The sequence below is a fragment of the Ovis canadensis genome, chromosome Y (genome assembly GCF_042477335.2).
Source record: "Ovis canadensis isolate MfBH-ARS-UI-01 breed Bighorn chromosome Y, ARS-UI_OviCan_v2, whole genome shotgun sequence".
Classification (NCBI taxonomy): domain Eukaryota; kingdom Metazoa; phylum Chordata; class Mammalia; order Artiodactyla; family Bovidae; genus Ovis; species Ovis canadensis.
This window is the reverse complement of record NC_091271.1, coordinates 7,419,975-7,443,375: the sequence shown is the minus strand read 5'-3', so window position 1 is coordinate 7,443,375 and position 23,401 is coordinate 7,419,975. Positions and strand designations below refer to the sequence as shown.

The following is a 23,401-nucleotide window of genomic DNA, read 5'->3' as shown; positions in this document are numbered from 1 at the left end:
CCTTCTCAGAATAATCACATACATGGACAGCCATATACAGGACCAGCAGCACATCACTTGAACAACCATCAGAAAACTGCCCAGCAGCAACAAGAAAACTGTGAAGGCAATGAAGAAGTATCCTCATCTGAAATAAAGGATCAGTGAAATGTCCATAATTAATTGGTTTTTTAAGACCAGGCTATTAGACCTTACAGTCCAAACTTTTATATACTTGGCTAGTATTTAACAAAATAGAGAAATTGTTTAACATGGAGCGAAGAGTTTATTCATTGTCTCATTTGCAGAAGTTTGGTGTTAACAGGTGAGCCATCTGCAGGAGAGTGTATGGTGTTTTATAATAAATGGGTGATACCGATATGTAAATGGGAAAGTTGTATATAATGTATTGTTTGATGGTTAATTCTTAAGCAACAAAACACTTTTGGTGACTATGAGAAATCTACAAAAAAAAGTTGGTTTTGGGGTTTCTTTTTTGTTATGTCTGCTGCACCTGGCAACCAGTATTGTCGGCTTCATGGCAATTGGATCAACAGCTTTATGAAAAAAAAAAGATGGGGAGAAGAAAGTTAACATTGAAAGAGGCCATTCATATCAGTCAACACCAGTAGCTGCTTACTAACTCTTAGTTACTGGAGCCACCGTAAGGCTTTGAATAACATGGTGATGTTAAAAATTGGTGTGTAATAACACTGTTTATGCATATTTTTCATTACCTTTTTATTCTGGTAGTACATGATCACTTTAAACCTATAGTAATGCTGTATTGTATTTAGCTTGGCTTCACACTATGTTGGTGTAGCCAGCGAGAACACACACTAAGTTTGTATAGCCAGTGAGAACAAAGTTACATGAATGATAGCAGTTTCCTCAAAGTGACAGATATGTTGCCGAGAGCTTTTATTTCTTATACCAGAAATAAATACAAAATGAGAAATGTGACAAATAAGCAGTTTTTGGTTATATGTATGTTCCTCATATTTAATATTTGACAGTTGAGTCTCTTGATGAGACACAGAAATGTGAAAGTATTGATAATAGAAATATTAAATATGCAAAATTTTGCTGTACCACAATGTGGAGCACATAAGAGGAGACTGTACTTGATGTCCTTTTTTTTTTTTTTTAAATAGTTTAGTATAGATGAAGGCTCTAAAATTTTGCTTCACCTGGAAGCCAATGAGGTGGACATCATCAGAGTCCCATAGTACTTTGAAATACCATTGCACCAAGATACCTACCTGGCTGATAGTCTAGTCAGTCAGAATTTTACTTGGTAACAAAATTGTCCCAGGTTCTTTTCCATTCTAAAACTTAAATCTGCTGGGGTTTAATTAAAACATAAATTTATGGTTAGTTATTATAATTCTGAAGTACTATTTTAGAATAAGCATTTGTTTCAGGATTTCAGATAACTTGGGGGTAAATACTATATTTAAAAATTGGTAACTTTTAAATGTGTGTAATATTTTGGAGCCTGTGTAAAAACCAAATATACCTGCAAACAAATACAGCCCATCTTATACTATTTAAATATTTTGCTGTTTTGTTTTATAGAAATTATTTTGCTGAATTCACAAATAGAGTTTGATTTGAGAAGACTTTGTCGTCTGTTGTTTTTGTTTCCTGTCATTTTTATTTCTTCTTAAAAACTGCATGTACATTGAAATTTATTTGCATAGCATACCTTAACATGACACTGAAGTCAGCATTTCAGACACGTTGGGATTTTACATTTAAAATAATTTACCTTTTGTTCTTTACCATGAGAAAATTACAGAGGAAAAAAAAGAACTTTAAGTTTTCCTAACATAACTGATCTTGTGCTTTCTTTTCTTACGAGAAGTCTGTAATTGTACTTCATAAAAAAGTATTGTGACTAACAGAAGATATGGATTTCCACTACTTCATATATGATAGCTATATGTATATATACAATGAATCTATTCTAGGTTTTCTGTAACATTAAGAAATTTAAAATCAAAGCCAGAGATTCTACTTTTTAACTTTTAATTATGTTTTTTTATGATTACATTCCTTAACAGTAGTGAACTTAGTAGGTTATAAGGCTACCTCAGAGATATTGCAGGTTTAGTTTTAACCACTGCAGTCAAACAAGTTTCACAGTAAAGTGAGTCACATTAACTTTTGGTATTCTGTTACATAAAAAGTTATATAGTGTGCAGTAACAGCATTGTATGTGGAAAAAATACGGTTTTGTTTTCATTTTGGCCATACCATGTAGCATGTGGGATCTAGTTCCCTTGCTGCTGCTGCTAAGTCTCTTCAGTTGTATCCAACTCTGAGCGACCCCATAGACGGCAGCCCACCAGGCTCGCCCGTCCTTGGGATTCTCCAGGCAAGGACACTGGAGCGGGTTGCCATTTCCTTCTCCAGAGCATGAAAGTGAAAAGTGAAAGTGAAGTCACTCAATCGAGCCCAACTCCTAGCAACCCCATGGACTGCAGCCCTCCAGGCTCCTCCATCCATGGGATTTTCCAGGCAAGAGTACTGGAGTGGGGTGCCATCACCTTCTCCACCTTACGAGGGATCAAACCTTTTCCTTCTCCATTGGAAATGTGCAGTCTGGACCACCAGGGAAGTCCGTGTCGTAATGTTTGAATGTTTTATTCCTACAGGAAAAAAATGCTAACCATCATCTGAGTCTTCAGTGAGTTGTGATCTCTGCATGCAGAAGATCTTCCCTTGATAGCATTATGTTTGCTGAAAGTTAGAGTGGCTGTGGCAGTTTCTAAACCAGTGGCATTTGCTGCATTGATTCTTCCTTAGACTGCTTTGCCATTTAATGTTTTAGTTACAACTTCTTTCAAATTGGAGTTAATCCTCCGAAGCGATGCTGCTGCTTTATGAACTACATTTATGTAATACTGTAAATAATTTCTTTGTTTTAATTTCTTTTTTTTAATATATGTTTACTTATTTTAATTGGAGGCTAATTACTTGACAGTATTGTAGTGGTTTTAAAATACATTGACATGAATCCACCTCAGAGGTACATGTGTTTCCCATCCTGAACCCCCTTCCCACCTCCCTCCCCATCCCATCCCTCTGGGTTATCCCAGTGCACCAGCCCTAAGCACCCTGTCTCATGCAAACAACCTGGACTGGCAGTCTACTTCACATATGATAATATACATGTTTCAGTGCCGTTATCCCAAGTCATCCCACCCTCGCCCTCTCCCCCCGAGTCTAAAAGACTGTTCGATACATCTGTGTCTCTTTTGCTGTCTTGCATACAGGGTTATCATTACCATCTTTCTAAATTCTGTATATATGCCTTCAGTTCAATTCAATTCAGTTCAGTCACTCAGTTGTGTCCAACTCTTGGCGACCCCACGAATTGCAGTACCCCAGGCCTCCCTGTCCATCACCAACTCCAGGAGTTCACTCAGACTCGTGCCCATCAAGTCAGTGATGCCATCCAGCCTTCTCATCCTCTGTCATCCCCTTCTTCTCCTGCCTCCAATCCCTCCCAGCATCAAAGTCTTTTCCAGTGAGCCAACTCTTCTCATGATGCGGCCAAAGTACTGGAGTTTCAGCTTCAGCATCATTCCTTCCAAAGAAATCCCAGGGTTGATCTCCTTCAGAATGGACTAGTTGGATCTCCCTGCAGTATACTGTATTGGTATTTTTCTTTCTGGCTTACTTCATTCTGTATAATATTCTCCAGTTTCATCACCTTATTAGAACTGACTCAAATATATTCTTTTTAATGGCTAAGTAATACTCCATAGTGTATATATGTACCACAGGTTTCTTTTCCATTTGTCTGCTGATGGACATCTGGGTTGCTTCCATGTCCTGGCTGTTGTAAATGTGCTGCTATGAACATTGGGGTACACATGTCTTTCAATTCTGGTTTCTTCGATACATATGCCCAGCAGTGGGTTGTATTGCAGTTCTATTTCCAGTTTTTTAAGGACTCTCCACACTGTTTTCCATAGTGGCTGTCTTAGTTTGCATTCCCACCAGTAGTGTAAGAGGGTTCCCTTTTCTCTACACCCTCGCCAGCATTTATTGTTTGTGGGCTTTTGGATAGCAGCCATTCTGACTGGTGTGAAATGGTACCTCATTGTGGTTTTGATTTGCATTTCTCTGATAATGAGTGATATTGAGCATCTTTTCATGTGTTTCATGTGTAACCACTGCAGTCAAACAAGTTTCACAGTGAAGTGAGTCACATGAATTGGTTACACATACAGATAGTCATCTGTATGTCTGGAGAAATGTCTGTTTAGTTCTTTGACCCTCTTTTTGAGTGGGTCTTTTATTTTTTTGGAATTGAGCTGCAGGAGTTGCTTGTATATTTTTGAGATTAATTCTTTGTCTTTTGCTTCGGTTGCTATGATATTCTCCCATTCTGAAGGCTGTCTTTTCACCTTGCTTATAGTTTCCTTTGTTGTGAGGAAGCTTTTCATTTTAATTAGGCCCCATTAGTTTATTTTTGCTTTTATTTCCAGCATTCTGGGAGGTGGGTCGTAGAGGATCCTGCTATGGTTTGTGTTGGACAGTGTTTGCCTGTTTTCCTCTAGTTTTATAGTTTCTGGTCTTAAGTTTAGATCTTTAATCCATTTGAGTTTATTTTTGTTGTTGCTGTTAGAAAGTGTGCTAGTTTCATCCTTTTACAAGTGGTTGACCAGTTTTCCCAGCACCACTTGTTCAAGAGATTGTCTTTTCTCCATTGTATATTTTTCCCTCCTTTGTCAAAGATAAGATGTCGATAGGTGCTTGGATTTATCTCTGGGCTTTCTGTTTTGTTCCATTGATCTATATTTCTGTCTTTGTGCTAGTACTACACTGTATGGATGACTGTAGCTTTGTAGCAGAGCCTGGAGTCAGGCAGGGTAACTCCTCCAGTTCCATTCTTCTTTCTCAAGATTGCTTTGCCTATTTGAGGTTTTTTGTATTTCCATACAAATTGTAAAATTATTTGTTCTAGTTCTGTGAAAAATACTGTTGGTAGCTTGATAGGGATTGCATTGAATCTATAGATTGCTTAGGGTAGTATACTCACATTCACTATATTGATTCTTGAATCCATGAACACGGTTTATTTCTCCACCTGTTTGTTAACTCTTTGATTTCTTATATCAGTATTTTATACTTCTCTATATATGAGTCTTTTGTTTCTTTAGATAGATGTATTCCTAAGTATTTTATTCTTTTTGTTGTTATAGTGAATGGAATTCTTTGCTTAATTTCTGTTTTCTTATTGTTACTGTATAAGAATGCAGGGGATTTCTCTGTGTTAATTTTATAGCCTGCAACTTTACTATATTCAGTGATTAACTCTAGTAATCTTCTGGTGGAGTCTTTAGGGTTTTCTGTATAGAGTATCATGTCATCTGTAAACAGAGGTTTAATTCTTTTCCAATCTGGATCATTTTATTTATTTTTGTGCTCTGATTGCTGTGGCCAAGACTTCCAAAAGTATGTTGAATAGTTGAGAGTGGGCATCTGTGTCTTGTACCTGACTTCAGGGGAAATGTTTTGAGATTTTCACCATTGAGGATGTTTGCTGTGGGTTTGTCATGTATACCTTTTATTATATTGAGGCATGTTCCTTCTGTTCCTGCTTTCTGGAGGGTTTTTTTATTTATCATAATTGGATGTTGAATTTCATGAAAGGGTTTTCTCTGCATCTATTGAGATAATCATATGTTCATGATTAAAGATAATCATGATTAAAAAGCTATCTGAACTTTTTAATGTGTATTATGTTGATTGACTTGTGGATATTGAAGGATCCTTGCATCCTTGGGATAAAGCCCATTTGGTCATGATGTATGATCTTTTTAGTATGTTGCTGGATTCTTTTCACTAGAATTTTGTTAAGGATTTTTTCATTTATGTTCATCAATGATATTGGTCTGTAGTTTTCTTATTTTGTGGCATTTTTGTCTGGTTTTGGTATTAGGGTGATGGTGGCCTCATAGAATGAGTTTGGAAGTTTACCTTCCTCTTCAATTTTCTGGAAGAGATAGAGTAGGATAGATGTTCAGTTCAGTTCAGTCGCTCAGTCATGTCCAACTCTTTGCGACCCCATGAATCGCAGTACGCCAGGCCTCCCTGTCCATCACCAACTCCAGGAGTTCACTCAGACTTGTGCCCATTGAGTCAGTGATCCATCCACCCATCTCATCCTCTGCCATCCCCTTCTCCTTCTGCCCCTAATCCCTTCCAACATCAGAGTCTTTTCCAATGAGTGAATTCTTTGCATGAGGTAGCCAAAGTACTGGAGTTTCAGCATTAGCATCATTCCTGCCAAAGAAATCCCAGGGCTAATCTCCTTCAGAAAGGACTGGTTGGGTCTCCTTGCAGTCCAAGGGACCCTCAAGAGTCTTCTCCAACACCACACTCCAAAAGCATCAAAGCTTCGGTCCTCAGCTTTCTTTATAGTCCAACCCTCACATCCATACATGACTACTGGAAAAATCATAATCTTGACTAGATGGACCTTTGGTGACAAAGTAATGTCCCTGCTTTTTAATACGCTGTCTAGCTTGGTCATAACTTTCCTTCCAAGGAGTAAGGGTCTTTTAATTTCATGGCTGCAGTCACCGTCTGCAATGATTTTGGAGCCCAAAAAAATAAAGTCTGCCACTGTTTCCACTGTTTTCCCATCTTCGTTTTCTGAATGTTGAGCTTTAAGCCAACTTTTTCACTTTCCACTTTCACTTTCATCAAGAGGCATTTTAGTTCCTCTTCACTTTCTGCCATAAGGGTGGTGTCATCTGCATATCTGAGGTTATTGATATTTCTCCCAGCAATCTTGATTCCAGCTTGTGCTTCTTCCAGGCCAGAGTTTCTCATGATGTACTTTGCATATAAGTTAAATAAGCAGGGTGACAATATACAGCTTTGGCGTACTCCTTTTCCTATTTGGAACCAGTGTGGTGTTCCTTGTCCAGTTCTAAGTGTTGCTTCCTGACCTGCATAGGATAGGTGTTGCTGCTGCTAAGTCACTTTAGCCGTATCCGACTCTCTGTGACCCCATAGACAGCAGCCCACCAGGCCTCCACGTCCCTGAGATTCTCCAGGCAAGAACACTGGAGTGGGTTGCCATTTACTTATCCAGTGCGTGAAATTGAAGTCGCTCAGTCATGTCTGACTCTTGGCAACCCCATGGACTGCAGCCCACCAGGCTGCTCCTTCCAACGGATTTTCTAGGCAAGAATACTGGAGTGGGGTGCCATTGCCTTCTCCAAGGATAGGTGTTAGCTCTTGTCTAAATTTTTGGTAGAATTCAGCTGTGTAGTGTCTGGTCCTGGGCTTTTGTTTGCTGAAATATTTCTGATTACATTTTCAATTTCCGTGCTTGTCATGGCTCTGTTAAGATTTTCTGTTTCTTCCTGGATCAGTTTTGGAAAGTTGTACTTTTCTAAGAATTTGTCCATTTCTTCCCCAAGTTACCCATTTTATTGGTGTACATTTGCTGATAGTATCTTACGAGCCTTTGTATTTCTGTTGTCAGTTATGCTTTCTCCATTTTCATGTCTAATTTTGTTGATTTGAAATGAGTCTGGCTAATGTTGTATAAATTTTGTTTATCTTCTTAAAGATCCAGCTTTTAGCTTTGTTGATTTTTGCTGTGGTCTCTTTTTCTTTTGCATTTATTTCTGCCTGAATTTTTAAGGTTTCTTTCCTTCAACTAACAGTGGGGTTCTTCATTTCTTCCTTTTCTAATTGTCTTAGGTGTAGAGTTAGATTATTTATTTGACTTTTTTCCTGTTTCTTGATGTAAGCCTGTATTGCTATGAATCTTGGCCTTAGCACTGCTTTTACAGTGTTGCATAGGTTTGAGTTGTGTTTTCATTTTCATTTTTTTCTATGCATATTTTGATTTCTTTTTTGATTTCTTCTGTGATTTGTTGGTTATTCAGCATATTGTTCAGCCTCCGTATGTTGGAATTTTTAATAGTTTTTCTCCTGTAGTTGTCTAATCTTACTGCATTGTGGTCTGAAAAGATGCTTGGAATGATTTCAGGTTTTTTTAATTTAAAACTAGATTTATGGCCCAGGATGTGATCTGTCCTGGAGAAGGTTCTATGTGCATTTGAGAAAAAGGTGGAATCATTGTTTTGGGGGTGAAAATTCATATAAATATCAGGATGCTGTGAAAGTGCTACACTCCGTATGCCAACAAATTTGGAAAACTCAGCAGTGGCCACAGGACTGGAAAAGGTCAGTTTTCATTGCAATCCCAAAGAGAGGCAATTCCAAAGAATGCTCAAACTATAACACAATTGCACTTATCTCACATGCTAGTAAAGTAATGCTCAAAATTCTTCAAGCCAGGCTTCAGCAATACACGAACCGTGATTTTCCAGATGTTCAAACTGGTTTTAAAAAAAGCAGAGGAACCACAGATCAAATTGCCAACATCAGCTGGATCATGGAAAAAGCAAGAGAGTTCCAGAAAAACATCTGCTTTATTGACTATGCTAAAACCTTTGACTGTGTGGATCACAATAAACTGGGGAAAATTCTGAAAGAAATGGGAATACCAGACGACCTGACCTGCCTCTTGTGAAATCTGTATGCAGGTCACGAAGAAACAGTTAGAACTGGACAAGGAACAACACACTGGTTCCAAATAGGAAAGGAGTACGTCAAGGCTGTATATTGTCACCCTGCTTATTTAACTTCTATGCAGAGTACATCATGAGAAACGCTGGGCTGGAAGAAGCACAAGCTGGAATCAAGACTGCCTGGAGACATATCAATAACCTCAGATATGCAGATGACACCACCCTTTATTGCAGAAAGTGAAGAGGAACTAAAAAGCCTCTTTATGAAAGTGAGAGGAGAGCGAAAATGTTGGCTTTAAGCTCAACATTCAGAAAACAAAGATCATGGAATCCGGTCCCATCACTTCATGGGAAATAGATGGGGAAACTGTCAGAGTTTATTTTGGGGGGCTCCAAAATCATTGCAGACGGTGACTGCATCCATGAAATTAAAAGATGCTTACTCCTTGTAAGGAAAGTTATGACCAACCTAGATAGCATATTCAAAAGCAGAGAGGTTACTTTGTCAACAAAAGTCCGTCTAGTCAAGGCTGTGATTTTTCCAGTGGTCGTGTATGGATGTGAGAGTTGGACTCTGAAGAAGGCTGAGCACCGAAGAATTGATGCTTTAGAATTGTGGTGTTCGAGAAGACTCTTGAGATTCCCTTGGACTGCAAGGAGATCCAACCAGTCCATTCTGAAGGAGATCAACCCTGGGATTTCTTTGGAAGGAATGATGCTGAAGCTGAAACTCAGTACTTTGGACACCTCATGTGAAGAGTTGACTCATTGGAAAAGACTGTGATGCTGGGAGGGATTGGGGGCAGGAGGACAAGGGGATGACAGAGGATGAGATGACTGGATGGCATCACTGACTTAATGGATGTGAGTCTGAGTGAACGCCAGGAGTTGGTGCTGGACAGGGAGGCCTGGCATGCTGCAATTCATGGGGTTGCAAAGAGTTGGACATGCCTGAGAGACTGAATTGAACTGAACTGGTCTATTTTATCATTTAAAGGTTGTGTTCTCTTGTTAATTTTCTGTTTAGTTGATATATCCATAGGTGTGAGTGGGCATTTATTGTGTTCCTTTACCTGCTGAGTATTTCTCAGCATTTTCATCTTGTCTGTATATTCCTGTGTTTGGCATGGCCTTTATGTACGGTGGCAGTTTGTGGTTTCTGTTTATTGTGGAAGTTCCTTGCTGTGGGTGGGGTTGGACGGGTTGTTTGTCAAGGTTTCTTTTTTTTTTTTTTTTTTTTTGGTCAAGGTTTCTTGATTAGGGAAGCTTGTGTCAGTGTTCTTGTAGGTAGAGCCGAGTTTCTTCTCTCCCGATTGTAACCAAGTGTCCAGTAGAGAGTTTTGAGATGTCAACAGGTTTGGTGTGACTTAGGGCAGCCTCTGTATTGAAGCTCTGGGCTATGTTTTGTGTTGCTGGAGATTTTGCATGGTATGTCTTTCTCTGGAACTTGTTGGCTCTTGTGTGGTGCTTGGTTTTAGTTAGGTATCAAGGCTTTTGGATGAGCTCTTGTTGATTACTGTTTGCTGGAGTCAGAAGTTCTCTGGTGTTCTCAGGATTTGGACTTAAGCCTCCTGTCTTTGGTTTTTAGACTTCTCTTACAGTAGCCTCAAGCCTTTATCTCCATCTGTACTGCACTGATGATAACACATCTAGGTTAAAGATGAAAAGTTTCTCTGCAGTGAGGGACACCCAGAGAGGTTCACAGATTTACATGGAGAAAGAAGAGGGAGGAGGGAGATAGAGGTGACCAGGAGGAGAAGTAGGGGAATCAAAAGAGGAGACAGCAAGTTAGTCATCACTTCTCTATGTACTCTCCACAGTCTGGACTGCTCAGATGTTCATGGAGTAATACAGAGAACAAAAGAGGGAGGAATGAAACAGAGATGGCCAGGAGGATAAAGGGGGGAATCAAAAGGAGAGAGAGAGATCCAGCCAGTAACAAACAGTTCCTAAGTGTTCTCCACAGTCCAGAACACACTGGTGATTCACAGAGTTCTGTAGAGAAGAAAAGAGGGAGGGAGGAGATAGAGGCGACCTGGTGGAGAGAGGAGAGTCCAAAGGAGGAGAGGGCAGTCAAGTCAGTAATATCACTCCCAAGTAAAAATGTGTACTGAAGACTGGTGTCTTAAAGGTACAAAATTGATAGCAAATACCAAAAAGCAAAGATTAAAAATCTAGAAGTTAGACTCAAAAATACAATATTAAGGAAACAAAGTCACAAAAATTATAAAATATATATATGAAATTTACTTTTAAAATAGTGTCTTTTTTTCCCCAAGATAATAGGTTATAAAAATGAAAATTAAAGGAGTAATAGAGGACTTAAATTTTTTTAATTAAAAAAATGATAATAGTAAAAATAGGAATTTCTCTGGAGCTGTTGCTGACAGAGTAGGGTCAGTTCATTTTCAGATAGTTCTTTGATCTGGCTTATACTTCTCAAGATCAATAGGCCCCTTCCCTTGTAGTTGGTGCTAACTACAGGGTTTTAATCTGTTGCACCTGCACTTAGAAAGCTGCTGCTGCTGCTAAGTCACTTCAGTCGTGTCCTACTCTGTGCGACCTCAGACAGCAGCCCACCAGGCTCCTCCATCCCTGGGATTCTCCAGGCAAGAACACTGGAGTGGGTTGCCATTTCCTTCTCCAAAGCATCAAAGTGAAAAGTGAAAGTGAAGTCACTCAGTCATGTCCGACTCTTCACAACCCGATGGACTGCAGCCCACCATGCTCCTCTGTCCATGGGATTTTCCAGGCAAGAGTACTGGAGTGAAGTGCCATTGCCTTCGGTTCCCTCTATTTTAGGTGCTTCTGTTTGCTGGTCTCTTCAGTGCCTAATTGCTGCCAGGACACAAGGGGGCGATGGTGGTCACTTTTTTTAGGCTCACTTGTTCAGTCATGCTGTGGGGCAGGAGGAACACTGCAAGCAAATATCACTGGCGTGTGTAGGGAGTGCTCACAGTGTTTCAGCTGCACTGGGTTTGCTCCTGCTCACGCATGTATGCTTTCATAGTCTACACTGCTCAGGCTCTAAGTCGCTCTGCTGGGAACTGTCTGATGAGGGTCCTGGGTCGGGTATACCTCCCAGGTCTAAGCCGTTCAGGTTCTGGGGTACTCCGCAAATGTGCAGACTTGGTTGGGCCTGTGTTTTGTGCCCTTCCCAGGTTTGAGCAGCTCAGGTGACCAGGTGCTTGGTTAGCGCAGTCACCCCAAGTTGGGGTTGCATCTTAATGCCTCCCCCATCCCAGCCGCTACGTTTTCTAGGTGTACAACAGGCGCACCTTCTCAGGGGTGCCTTGTCTTTCTTCTAGGGAGCTGATCTCTGGCTGCAACCCTCCCGGCGGATGTCAACCGTACAAAATCCCAAGAAGCCTTGGTTAGCAATTAAGCCTGCTTGCAGTTTGGTAGAGGATGCTTCTCTGGGGCCAAGTTTGCCACTTTCTGTCTCTGGCTGCCCCCCACCTGCTTGTGTCTGGCTGTGAATAGGCTGGTCCACAGCCTACTAGCTCTCCTGTGGTATTTGCTTAGTCTTTTGTTCTGTGAGCAGGCCTGGCAGTGTCTTAGGTTAGGGCTTTTTGTAGGATAGTTCTCTCTCTCTTTTTCCACCCACCCCCCTACCCCCGCCCCGCCCCGGCTACCCCACAGTCTGTGTTGCTATCCCAGGTTTGTTCCCTCAGATTGCACTTAGGGCATTTGGGCCAGGTCCTTACCCTAAGCAATGCAGTCCCCGCCTCCCTGTTCAGCCCCAGCTTGCTGGTGGTGGCTGGGAGCACTGGGAATTGCCTTTAGGCATGTAATCTGTGGGTTTTAATTATTAATTTATTTCCCTCCCAGTTATGTTGCTCTCTGAGATTCTAAGACTCTCCACAGACCCACCGATGAGAGGATTTCCTGGTGTTTGGAAACTTCTTTAAGACTCCCTTCCTGGGATGGATCTCTATCCCTGCCTCTTTTTCTCTCTTTTTATCTTCTATATTTTTGTGCTACCTCCTTTTGAAGACAATGGGCTGCCTTTCTCGGTGCCTGATGTCCTCTGTCAGCATTCAGAAGTTGTTTTGTGGAATTTGCTCAACATTCAAATGTTCTTTCGAAGAATTTGTGTGGGAGAAAGTGGCCTCCCCTTCCTCTTCCTCCACCATCTTAGGACTGCCCCTCTAAATTATTTCATACTCTTCATAGAATCTTCATCAGAGGTAGGCCATGAGAAACCACTTTTTAAAAAATTACTGTTTTTTAATTGAAGTATCATATGGTAAAGACTTGGCCTGCAGTGTGGGAGACCATGGTTCAATCCCTGAACTGGAAAGGTTCTCTGGAGAAGAGAATGGCTACCTGCTCCAGTAATTTTGCCTGGAGAATTCCATGGACAGAGAAGCCTGGCAGGTCCATGGTCCATGGGGTCCATATGGTCCATGGAATCCATGGGGTTGCAAAGAGTTGGATACAATGGAGCAATTCTCACTCTTTGTAATGTGTCCATTTCTGCTGTACAGCATAGAAATCCAGTCATATATATATGTACATAAACACATATAAGGCATTCTTGTAATTTTTCCATTATGCTTTTTCACAGGATATTAAATATGTTCTCTGTCAGTGCAGTAGTTCTTTGTAATTTATCCATCCTGTATACAATAGTTTCTATCTGCTAACCCCAAACTTATAGTCCTTCGTTCCCACACCTCCCTTCGAGTTGGCCACCACAAATCTCTTGGCTGTGTTAGTCTGAAGAAACCAGTTTCTTTGTTTATCCATAAGAAGCAAACTTACCTGCTACAAGTTTTAACATGTTCAGTTCAGTTCAGTCTCTCAGTTGAGTCTGGCTTTTTGAGACTGCATGAACCACAGCACACCAGGCCACCCTCCATCACCAAATGCTGGAGTCTACCCAAGCCTGTGTCCATTGAGTCAATGATGCCATCAAACCATCTCATCTGTCATCCACTTCTCCTCCTACCTTCAATCTTTCCCAACATCAGTATCTTTTAAAATGAGTCAGCTCTTCACATCAGGTGGCCAAAATATTGGAATTTCACTTCAACATCATTCCTTCCAATAAACACCCAGGACTGATCTCCTTTAGGATGGACTGGTTGGATCTCCTTGCAGTCCAAGAGACTCTCAAGAGTCTTCTCCAGCACCACAGTTCAAAAGCATCAATTCTTCTGCCCTCAGCTTTCTTCATAGTCTAACTTTCATATCCACACGTGACTATGGGAAAAACCATAGCCTTGAGTGGACAACCTTTGTTGACAAACTAAAGTCTCTGCTTTTTAATATGCTGTCTAGGTTGGTCATAATTTTCATTCCAAGGAGTAAGAGTTTTTTAATTTCATGGCTGCAATCACCATCTGCAGTGATTTTGGAGCCCGCCACCCCACCGCACCCCACCCCACCCCCCCAATCAACCGCGGTTTCCACTGTTTTGGCATCTATTTGCCATGAAGTCATGGGACCAGATGCCATGATCTTAGTTTTCTGAATGTTGAGCTTTAAGCCAACATTTTCACTTTCCTCTTTCACTTTCATCGAGAGGGCTCTTTAGTTCTTCTTTCTGCCATAAGGGTGGTGTCATCTGCTTATCTGAGGTTATTGATATTTCTCCCAGCAATATTGATTCCAGCTTGTGCTTCATCCAACCCAGCATTTCTCATGATGTACTCTGCATATAATTTAGTTAAGCAGGGTGACAATATACAGACTTGAGGTACTCCTTTTCCTATTTGGAACCAGTCTGTTGTTCCATGTCCACTTCTAACTGTTGCTTCCTGACCTGCTTGCAAGTTTGTCAAGAGGCAGGTCAAGTGGCCTGGTGTTCCCATCTCTTTCAGAATTTTCCACAGTTTTATTGTGGAAAACTTATTGGAGTTTTCCAATTATTTATTTATTCCACAATTTTATTGTGATCCACACAGTCAACGGCTTTCGAATAATCAGTAAACCAGACATAGTTGTTTTTCTGGAATTCTTGCTTTTTCAGTGATCCATTGGATATTGGCAGTTTTCTCTGGTTCCTCTGCCTTTTCTAAAACCATCTTGAACATCTGGAAGTTCACGGTTCATTTATTGCTGAAGCCTGGCTTGGATGATTTTGAGCATTACTTTACTTGCATGTGAGATGAGTGCTATTGTGTGGTAGTTTGAGCATTCTTTGACATTGCCTTTCTTTGGGACAGGAATGAAAACTGACATTTTCCAGTCCTGTGGCCACTGCCAAGTTTTCCAAATTTGCTGAAATATTGAGTGCAGCACTTTTACAGTATCATCTTTAGAGTTTGAAATAGCTGAACTGGAATTCCATCACCTTCACTAGCTTTGTTCGTAGTACTGCTTCCTAAGGCCCACTTGACTTCACATTCCAGGATGTCTGGCTGTAGGTGAGTATCAGAGCATCGTGACTAGCTGGATCATGAAGATCTTTTTAGTACATTTCTTTTGTGTATTCTTGCCACGTCTTAATATCTTCTGGTTCTGTTAGGTCCTTACCATTTCTGTCCTTTATCGAGCTCCACTTTGCATGAAACGTTCCCTTGGTATCTCTGATTTTCTTGAAGAGATCTCTAGTCTTTCCCATCCTATTGTTTTCCTCTATTTCTTTGCATTGATCACTGAGGAAGGCTTTTTTATCTCTCCTTGCTATTCTTTGGAACTCTGCATTCAAATAAGTATATCTTTCCTTTTCGCCTTTGCTTTTCACTTACCTTCTTTTCACAGGTAATTGTAAGGCCTCTTCACACAGCCTGTTTGCCTTTTTGCATTTCTTCTTTTTGGGATGGTCTTGTCCCTGTCTCCTGTACAAATTATGAACCTCCATCTGTAGTTCATCAGGCACTCTTATCAGATCTATTCCCTCAAATCTGTTTCTGACTTCCACTGTATAATCATAAGGGATTTGATTTAGGTCATACCTGAATCGTCGAGTGGTTTCCCCCACTTTCTTCAATTTAAGTCTGAATTTGGCAATGAGGGGTTCATGATCTGAGCCAGTCTGCTCCCAGTCTTGTTTTTGCTGAGTTTATAGAGCTTCTCCATCTTTGGCTGCAAAGAATATAATCAGTCTGATTTCGGTGTCGTCCATCGGGTAATGTCCCTGTGTAGAGTCCTCTGTTGTGTTGTTGGAAGAGGGTGTTTGCTATGATGAGTGTGTTCTCTTGGCAAAATTCTATTAGCCTTGGCCCTGCTTCATTCTATACTATTAAGGCCAAACTTGCCTGTTACTGCAGGTGTTTCTTGACTTCCTACTTTTGCATTCCATTCCCCTGTAATGAAAAAGAGATCTTTTTTGGGTGTTAGTCCTAAAAGATCTTGTAGGTCTACATAGAACTGTTCAGCTTCAGCTTCTTCAGTGTTACTGGTTGGGGCATAGACTTGGATTATGGTGATATTGAATGGTTTTTGTCTTGGAAACGAACAGAGATCATTCTGTCATTTTCGAGACTGTATCCAAGTACTGCATTTTGGAATCTTTTGTTGACTGTAATGGCTACTCCATTTCTTCTGAGGGATTCCTACCCACAGTACTAGATATAATGGTCATCTGAGTTAAATTCACCCATTCCAGTCCATCTTAGTTCACTGATTACTAGAGTGTAGACTTTCACTCTTGCCATCTCTTGTTTGACCACTTCAAATTTGCCTTTATTCATGTACCTTACATTTCAGGTTCCTACACAACATTGCTCTTTGTAGCATTGGGCCTTGCTTCTATCACCGCTCACACTCACAACTGGGTGTTGTTTGTGCTTTTGTTCTATCCCTTCACTCTTTCTGAGGTTATTTCTCCACTGATCTCCAGTAGCATATTGGGCACCTACTGACCTGGGGAGTTCACCTTTCAGAGTCCTATCTTTTTGCCCTTTCATACTCTTCATGGGGTTCACATGGCAAGAATACTGAAGTGGTTTGCCATTCCCATCTCTGGTAGACCACATTCTGTCAGACCTCTCCACCGTGACCTGGCCATCTTAGATGGCCCCACATGGCATGGCTTAATTTCATTGAGTTAGACAAGCTGTGGAGTGTGTGATCAGATTGGCTAGTTGTCTGTGATTGTGGTTTCAGTCTGTCTGTCCTCTGATAGGTTTCTCTTACCTCAAACATCTAGTTTCTCTTCATGGCTGCTCCAGCAAAGCACAGCCGGTGTTCCTTACCATGGACGTTGAGTAGTTCCTCTTGGTGGCTCTTGCGCCACTCCTGTTTTAACATTAGGCTGCCACAATTCAGTCACTTTAGCACTGTGTGTCATAGTCATGTTGAAGTGTTTGTGATTCTATGGACTGTAGCCTGCCAGGCTCCTTTGTCCAAGGAATTTTCTAGGCAACAGTGCTGAAGTCAATTACCTTTTTTCTGCCCCAAGAATCGAATTTGTATCATTTGCATTCAGTTCAGTTCAGTTGCTCAGTCATGCCCGACTCTTTGTGACCCCATGAACTGCAGCACACCGGGCTCCCTGTCCATCACCAACTCCCAGAGTCTATCCAAACCCATATCTATCGAGTTGGTGATGCTATCCAACCATCTCTTCCTGTGTCATCTCCTTCTGCCTTCAGTCTTTCCCAGCATCAGGGTCTTTTCAAATGAGTCAGCTCTTCGCACCAGGTGGCCAAAGTACTCGAGTTTCAACTTCCCCAACAGTCCTTCCAATGAATACCCAGGACTGATCTTTAGGATGAACTGGTTGGATCTCCTTGAAGTCCAAGGGACTCTGAAGAGTCTTCTCCAACACCACGGTTCAACAGTATTAGTTCTTTAGCGTTCAGCCTTTTTTATTGTCCAACTCCCATATCTGTACATGACTACTGGAAAACCATAGCTTTGACTAGATGGACTTGTGTATTAGTATTCATTTAGTATTATTGCAGAAGCTTTGGGATGGTGTAATTTGGGGGGTTTGACTTACTTCTTTAATCTCATCTTTTCATGAGGTATATTTAGGTACATATATTCCTAAGTATTTTATTATTTTGTTGTAGTGGTGAATGGAATTGTTTCCTTAATTTCTCTTTCTGTTTTCTCATTGTTAGTGTATAGGAATGCAAAGGATTTCTGTGTGTTAATTTTGTATCCTGTAACTTTACTGTATTCATTGATTAGCTCTAGTAATTTTCTGGTGGAGTCTTTAGGGTTTTCTATGTAGAGGATCATGTCATCTGCAGACATTGAGAGTTTTACTTCTTTTTCAATCTGGATTCTTTTTATTTCTTTTTGCTGTGGCTAAAACTTCCAAAACTATGTTGAATAGCAGTGGTGATAGTGGGCATCCTTTTCTTGTTCCTGACTTTATGGGATATGCTTTCATTTTATCACCATTTAGGATAATGTTTGATGTGGGTTTATCATATATGGCTTTTATTATGTTGAGGTATGTTTTTTCTGTGCCTTCTTTCTGGAGGGTTTTTATCATAAATGAATGTTGAATTTTGTCAAAGACTATCTCTGCATCTATTGAGATAATCATATGGTTTTTATCTTTCAATTTGTTAATGTGGCATATCACATGGGTTGATTTGTGAATATTGAGGAATTCTTGCATCCCTGGGATAAAGCCCACTTGGTCATGATGTATGATCTTTATTATTAATATGTTGTTGAATTTTGTTTGCTAAGATTTTGTTAAGGATTTTTGCGCCATGTTAATAAGTGATATTGATCTGTAGTTTTCTCTTTAAGTGGCATCTTTGTCTGGTTTTGGTAGGGTGATTGTGGCTTCATAGTATGAGTTTGGAAGTTTACCTTCCTCTGCAATTTACTGGATGAGTTGGAGTCATCTAGTTCTGGGCTTTTGTTTGTTGGATAATTTCTGAGTATGGTTTTGATTTCTGTGCTTGTGATGGGTCTGTTAAGATTTTCTATTACTTCTTGGCTCAGTTTGAAAGTTACACTTTTCTAAGAATTTGTCCATTTCTTCCAAGTTGTCCATTTTGTTGGCATATAGTTGCTGATAGTAGTCTCTTATGATCCTTTATATTTCCATGTGGTCTGTTGTGATTTCTCCACAATAATATTTCCTTTTTAATTTTGTTGATTTGATTCTTCTCCCTTTGTTTTTTGATGAGTCTGGCTAATGGCTTGTCAATTTTGTTTATCTTCTCAAAGAACCAGCTTTTAGCTTTGTTGATCTTTGCTATGTTCTCTTTTATTTTTGGCATTTATTTCTGCCCTAATTTGTGATTTCTTTCCTTCTCCTAACCCTGGGGTTCTCCATTTCTTTCGTTTCCTCTTGCTTTAGGTGTAGAGTTAGGTATTTGTTTGATTTCACTCCTGTTCCTTGAGGCACGCCTGTATTGCTTTGAATCTTCCCCTTAGCACTGCTTTTACTGAATCCCATAGGTTTTGGGTTTTTGTGTTTTCATTTTCATTTGTTTCTAAGCATATTTTGATTAAAAAAAATTTCTTCTGTGATTTGTTGGTTATTCAGAAGCATGTTGTTTAGCCTCCATATGCTTGTATTTTTCACAGGTTTTTTTTCTTTTAGTTAACATGTAGTCTTACCACATTGTGGTCAGCAAACATGTTTGAGATTATTTCAATTTTTAAAAAATTTACCAAGGCTAGATTTGTGGCCCAGGATGTGATCTGTCCTGGAGAAATTCTCATGTGCACTTGAGAAAAAGGTGAAATTCATTGTTTTAGGGTAAAATATCCTATAGATATCAATTATGTCTAACTGGTCCATTGTATCATTTAAAGTTTGTGTTTCCTTTCTCCTTTTCTGCTTAGTTGAGCTATCCATAAGTGTGAGTGGGGTATGAAAGTCTCCCACTATTATTGTGTTACTGATAATTTCCCCTTTTATATTTGTTAGCATTTGCCTTACATATTGCAGTGCTCCTATGTTGGGTGCATATATATTTATAATTGTTGTATCTTCTTCTTGGATTGATCCTTCAATCATTATGTAGTGTCCTTGTCTCTTTTCATGGCCTTCATTTCAAAGTCTATTTTTTCTGATATGAGTATTACTACTCCTGCTTTTTTTTTTTTTTGGTCTCCATTTGTGTGAAATACCCCAACCCTTCACTTTCAGTCTGTATGTATTGCTAAGTTTGAGGTGGGTCTCTTGTAGACAGCATATATAGGGGTCTTGTTTTTGTATCCATTCAGCCACTCTTTGTCTTTTGGTTGGGGCATTAAACTCATTTACATTTAAGGTAATTATTGAAAAGTGTGATCCCGTTGCCATTTATTTTCTTGTTTTGCGTTCGAATTTATAAACCTCTTCTACGTTTCCTGCCTAGAGAAGATCCTTTAGCATTTATTTGGAGAGCTGGCTTGCTGGTGCTGAACTTTATGAGCTTTTGCTTGTCTGTAAAGCTTTTAATTTCTTCTTCATTTTTGAATGTGATCCCTGCTGGGTACAGTAATCTGGATTGTAGGTTTTTCTCTTTCATCACCTCAAGTATGTCGTGTCATTCCCTTCTGGCTTGAAGAGTTTCTATTGACAAATCAGCTGTTATCCTTATGGAGATTCCCTTGTGTATTATTTGATGTTTTTTTCCCCTTACTGCTTTTAATATTTGCTCTTTCGATCTTCATTGATTTGATTAATATGTGTCTTGGGGTATTTTGCCTTGGGTTTATCCTCTTTGGGACTCTGGGCTTCTTGGACTTATTTCCTTCCCCATTTTAGGGAGGTTTTCAACTGTTATTTCCTCAAATGTTTTCTCATGGCCTTTCTTTTTGTCCTCTGGACTCCTGTGATGGGTGTTGGGGTGTTAACATTGTCCTGGAGGTCTCTGAAGTTGTCCTCATTTCTTTTAATTCTGTTTTCCTCTCTACTTCATTTATTTCCAGAATTCTGTCTTCCACCTCACTTATCTTGTCTTCTGCCTCAATTATTCTACTGTTGATTCCCTCCAAAATGGTTTTGATCTCATTTATTGCATTATTTCTGATATTATTTCTCCACTTCAGTACTCTTGCCTGGAGAATCCCATGGACGGAGGAGCCTGGTGGGCTGCAGTCCATGGGGTTGCTCAGAGTCAGACACAGCTGAGCAACTTCACTTTCTCCAGTGTTCTTGCCTGGAGAATCCCAGGGACAAGGGAGCCTGGTGGGCTGCCGTCTATGGGGTTGCACAGAGTCGGGCATGACTGAAGTGACTTAGCAGCAGCAATGCATTATTTACTATTGATTGACTCTATTTTGTTTCTTCTAGGTCCTTGCTAAACATTTCTTGCATCTTCTCAACTCCTGTCTCCAGACTATTTATCTGTAACTCCATTTTGTTTTCAGAATTTGGATCATTTTTACTGTCATTATTCTGAATTCTTTTTCAGGTAGATTCCATATCTCCTCCTCTTTGGTTTGATTTGGTGGGCTTTTATCATGTTCCTTAACCTGCTGAATATTTCTCTGCCTTTTCATTTTGTTTAGGTTGCTGTGTTTGGGGTGGCCTCTGTATGCTGGACATTTATGATTCCTCTTGATTGTGGAAGTTCCTCCTTGTTGGGTGGGTTAGACGAATGGGTTGTCAAGGGTTCCTGGTTAGAGAAGCTTGCATCGGTGTTCTGGTGGATGGAGCTAGATCTCTTCTTTTTGGAGTGCAATGAAGTGTCCAGTAGTGAGTTTGGAGTTGTCTATTGGTTTGGTGTGACTTTTGGCTGCCCGTATTTTTGTGCTCAGTGTTATGTTCCTGATTTGTTTGTGGATTAGCTTGGTTTGGCTTGCTCTTAAACTTATTGACTCTTGAGTGGAGCTTAGTTTCAGTGTGGGTATGGAGGCTTTTGGATGACATTTTGTCGATCAATGTTCCCTGGAGTCAGGAGTTTTCTGGTGTTCTCAAGTTTTGGATTTAGGCCTCCTGCCTTTGGCTTTCAGTTTTATTCTTATAGTAGCCTCAAGGCTTCTCCATCCATACAGCACTGATGATAAAATATTTAGGTTAATGGCTAAAAGATTCTCCAAAGTGAGGGACACCCAGAGAGGTTAACATGAAGTTACATTAATTTACATGAAGAAGAGAAAATTGAGAAGGGATATGGAAGTGACCAGGAACAGAGAAGGCAATGGCACCCCCCCTCCAGTACTCTTGCCTGGAAAATCACATGGATGGAGGAGCCTGGAAGGCTGCAGTCCATGGGGTCGCTGAGGGTTGGGCACGACTGAGTGACTTCACTTTCACTTTTCACTTTCCTGCATTGGAAAAGGAAATGGCAACCCACTCCAGTGTACTTGTCTGGAGAATCCCAGGGACAGGGAAGCCTGATGGGCTGCCGTCTATGGGGTCACACAGAGTCGGACACGACTGTAGTGACTTAGCAGCAGTAGCAGTAGCAGTAGTAGGAAAAGAAAAGGGGGAGTGAAAAAGAGACAAGTCTATCCTGTGATCAGTTCCCTAAGTTTTCTCCACAGCCTGGAACACCAAAAGAGATTCACAGAGTTAAGTAGAGAAGAGATGAGGGAGGAGATAGAAGTAATCTGGGGGAAAAAAGGAGAGTCAAATGAGGAGGGAGCAATCAAGCCTGTAATCATACTTCTAAGTAAAATGGATAGTGAAGTTTGCAATCTTAAAGGTACAGAATTGATATCAAATACCAAAAAGCAAAGATTAAAAATCTAGAGTAGATTATAGACTCTCAAAAATATAATATTAAAAACAAAATCTCAAAAGTTATATTTAAAAAATGTGAAATTTGCTTTAACAATAAGGCCTTTTTTTCAAGGAAATAGTAGGTTTTAAAAATGAAAATTAAAGGATTAATAACTTAAAAATAATTTTAAAAATTTAAAAATGATAATAGTAAAATATATTTAGGAATTTCTCTGGCGTTGTTGAAGGCAGTGTGTGGTCAGTTCAGTTTCAGATAGTTCTTTGTTCCAGCTTGTATTTCTTCTCAAGGTCTATAGTGAAAGTGAAAGTGAAGTCACTCAGTCATGTCTGACTGTTTGTGACCCATGGACTGTGGCCCACCAAGCCTCTCCATCCATGGGATTCTCTAGACAAGAATACTGGAGTGGGTTGCCATTTCCTTCTCCAGGGGATCTTCTTGACCCAGGGATTGAACGCAGGTCTTCCACATTGCAGGCAGACGCTTTAACCTCGGTTCCACCAGGAAAGCCCTTAAATACAAGAATACAGTCTCTCAGAAAACCTCCTAATAGAGACACAGAACTTCAGATCTAAGTACTAACATCAAAGATTTCAAGGGAGGAAAGGAAGCCAGGTTGAAAGAAGAAGGGGGAGGAGACAGGAGAGGGGGGCAAAAGGGGTGGCCTTACAGACATCTCCTGCCACCTACAGATACCCAGGCATTATGGAACTTTTACCTGGGCCTCTGGAGAAGGGAGGACTGGAACTCATTCTCCTGGGTTTCCTTACCCTACTGCTCTTTGGGTGCCCTTTCCCAATAAAATCTCTTGCTTTGTCAGTACATGTGTCTCCTCGGACAATTCATTTCTGAGTGATAGACAAGAGCCTAGTTTTGGGACCTGGAAGGGCTCCCCCTTCCTACAACAAATGGTGACTCTGGCGGGGACACTTCTTCGCTGAGACTGACATCCTGACCACTCGGGGTACTCAGGGGCCAGCTTGCCTGCCAATGGACCAGACCTAGCAGCTGCAACTGGGACCCTTTTGTTCCTGGTCTGCTCCTGATGTGGACAACTGGCCAGAGTGCCCCAATCGGTAAGGAACAAGAAACTTTATTGACCTCTCTCCCCTTCCCTCTCTCTTTCCTCTTCTTAGCATTTCTTTTCCTTCCCTGTTTTTCTAGTCCCCCGGTCCTGGACGCAGGAATCTGGTCGAAGAGCCCTCAGCCTGAGCTGAGGATTGGAGACTAATCACCTCCTCTTGGCAGAGAACTCAAGGTCTATAGGTCCCTCCAGTGTAGCCAGTGCTAACTACAGTGTTT

The 23,401-nt window shown here is 40.6% G+C and overlaps 1 protein-coding gene across 5 annotated transcripts in view; it reads left to right on the top strand.

The window, feature by feature from the left end:
* Window positions 1-1,601, top strand: part of LOC138431423 (ubiquitin carboxyl-terminal hydrolase 9X) — a 141,587-nt gene extending 139,986 nt beyond the window's left edge. For all 5 annotated transcript variants that reach the window (XM_069573566.1, XM_069573564.1, XM_069573565.1 and 2 more), the window contains one exon: window positions 10-1,601. In XM_069573566.1, the coding sequence (XP_069429667.1) occupies window positions 10-147 (138 nt within the window). In that variant the 3' untranslated portion in view covers window positions 148-1,601. The remainder of the gene's footprint in view (window positions 1-9) is intronic.
* The last annotated feature ends 21,800 nt before the right edge of the window (window positions 1,602-23,401 follow it).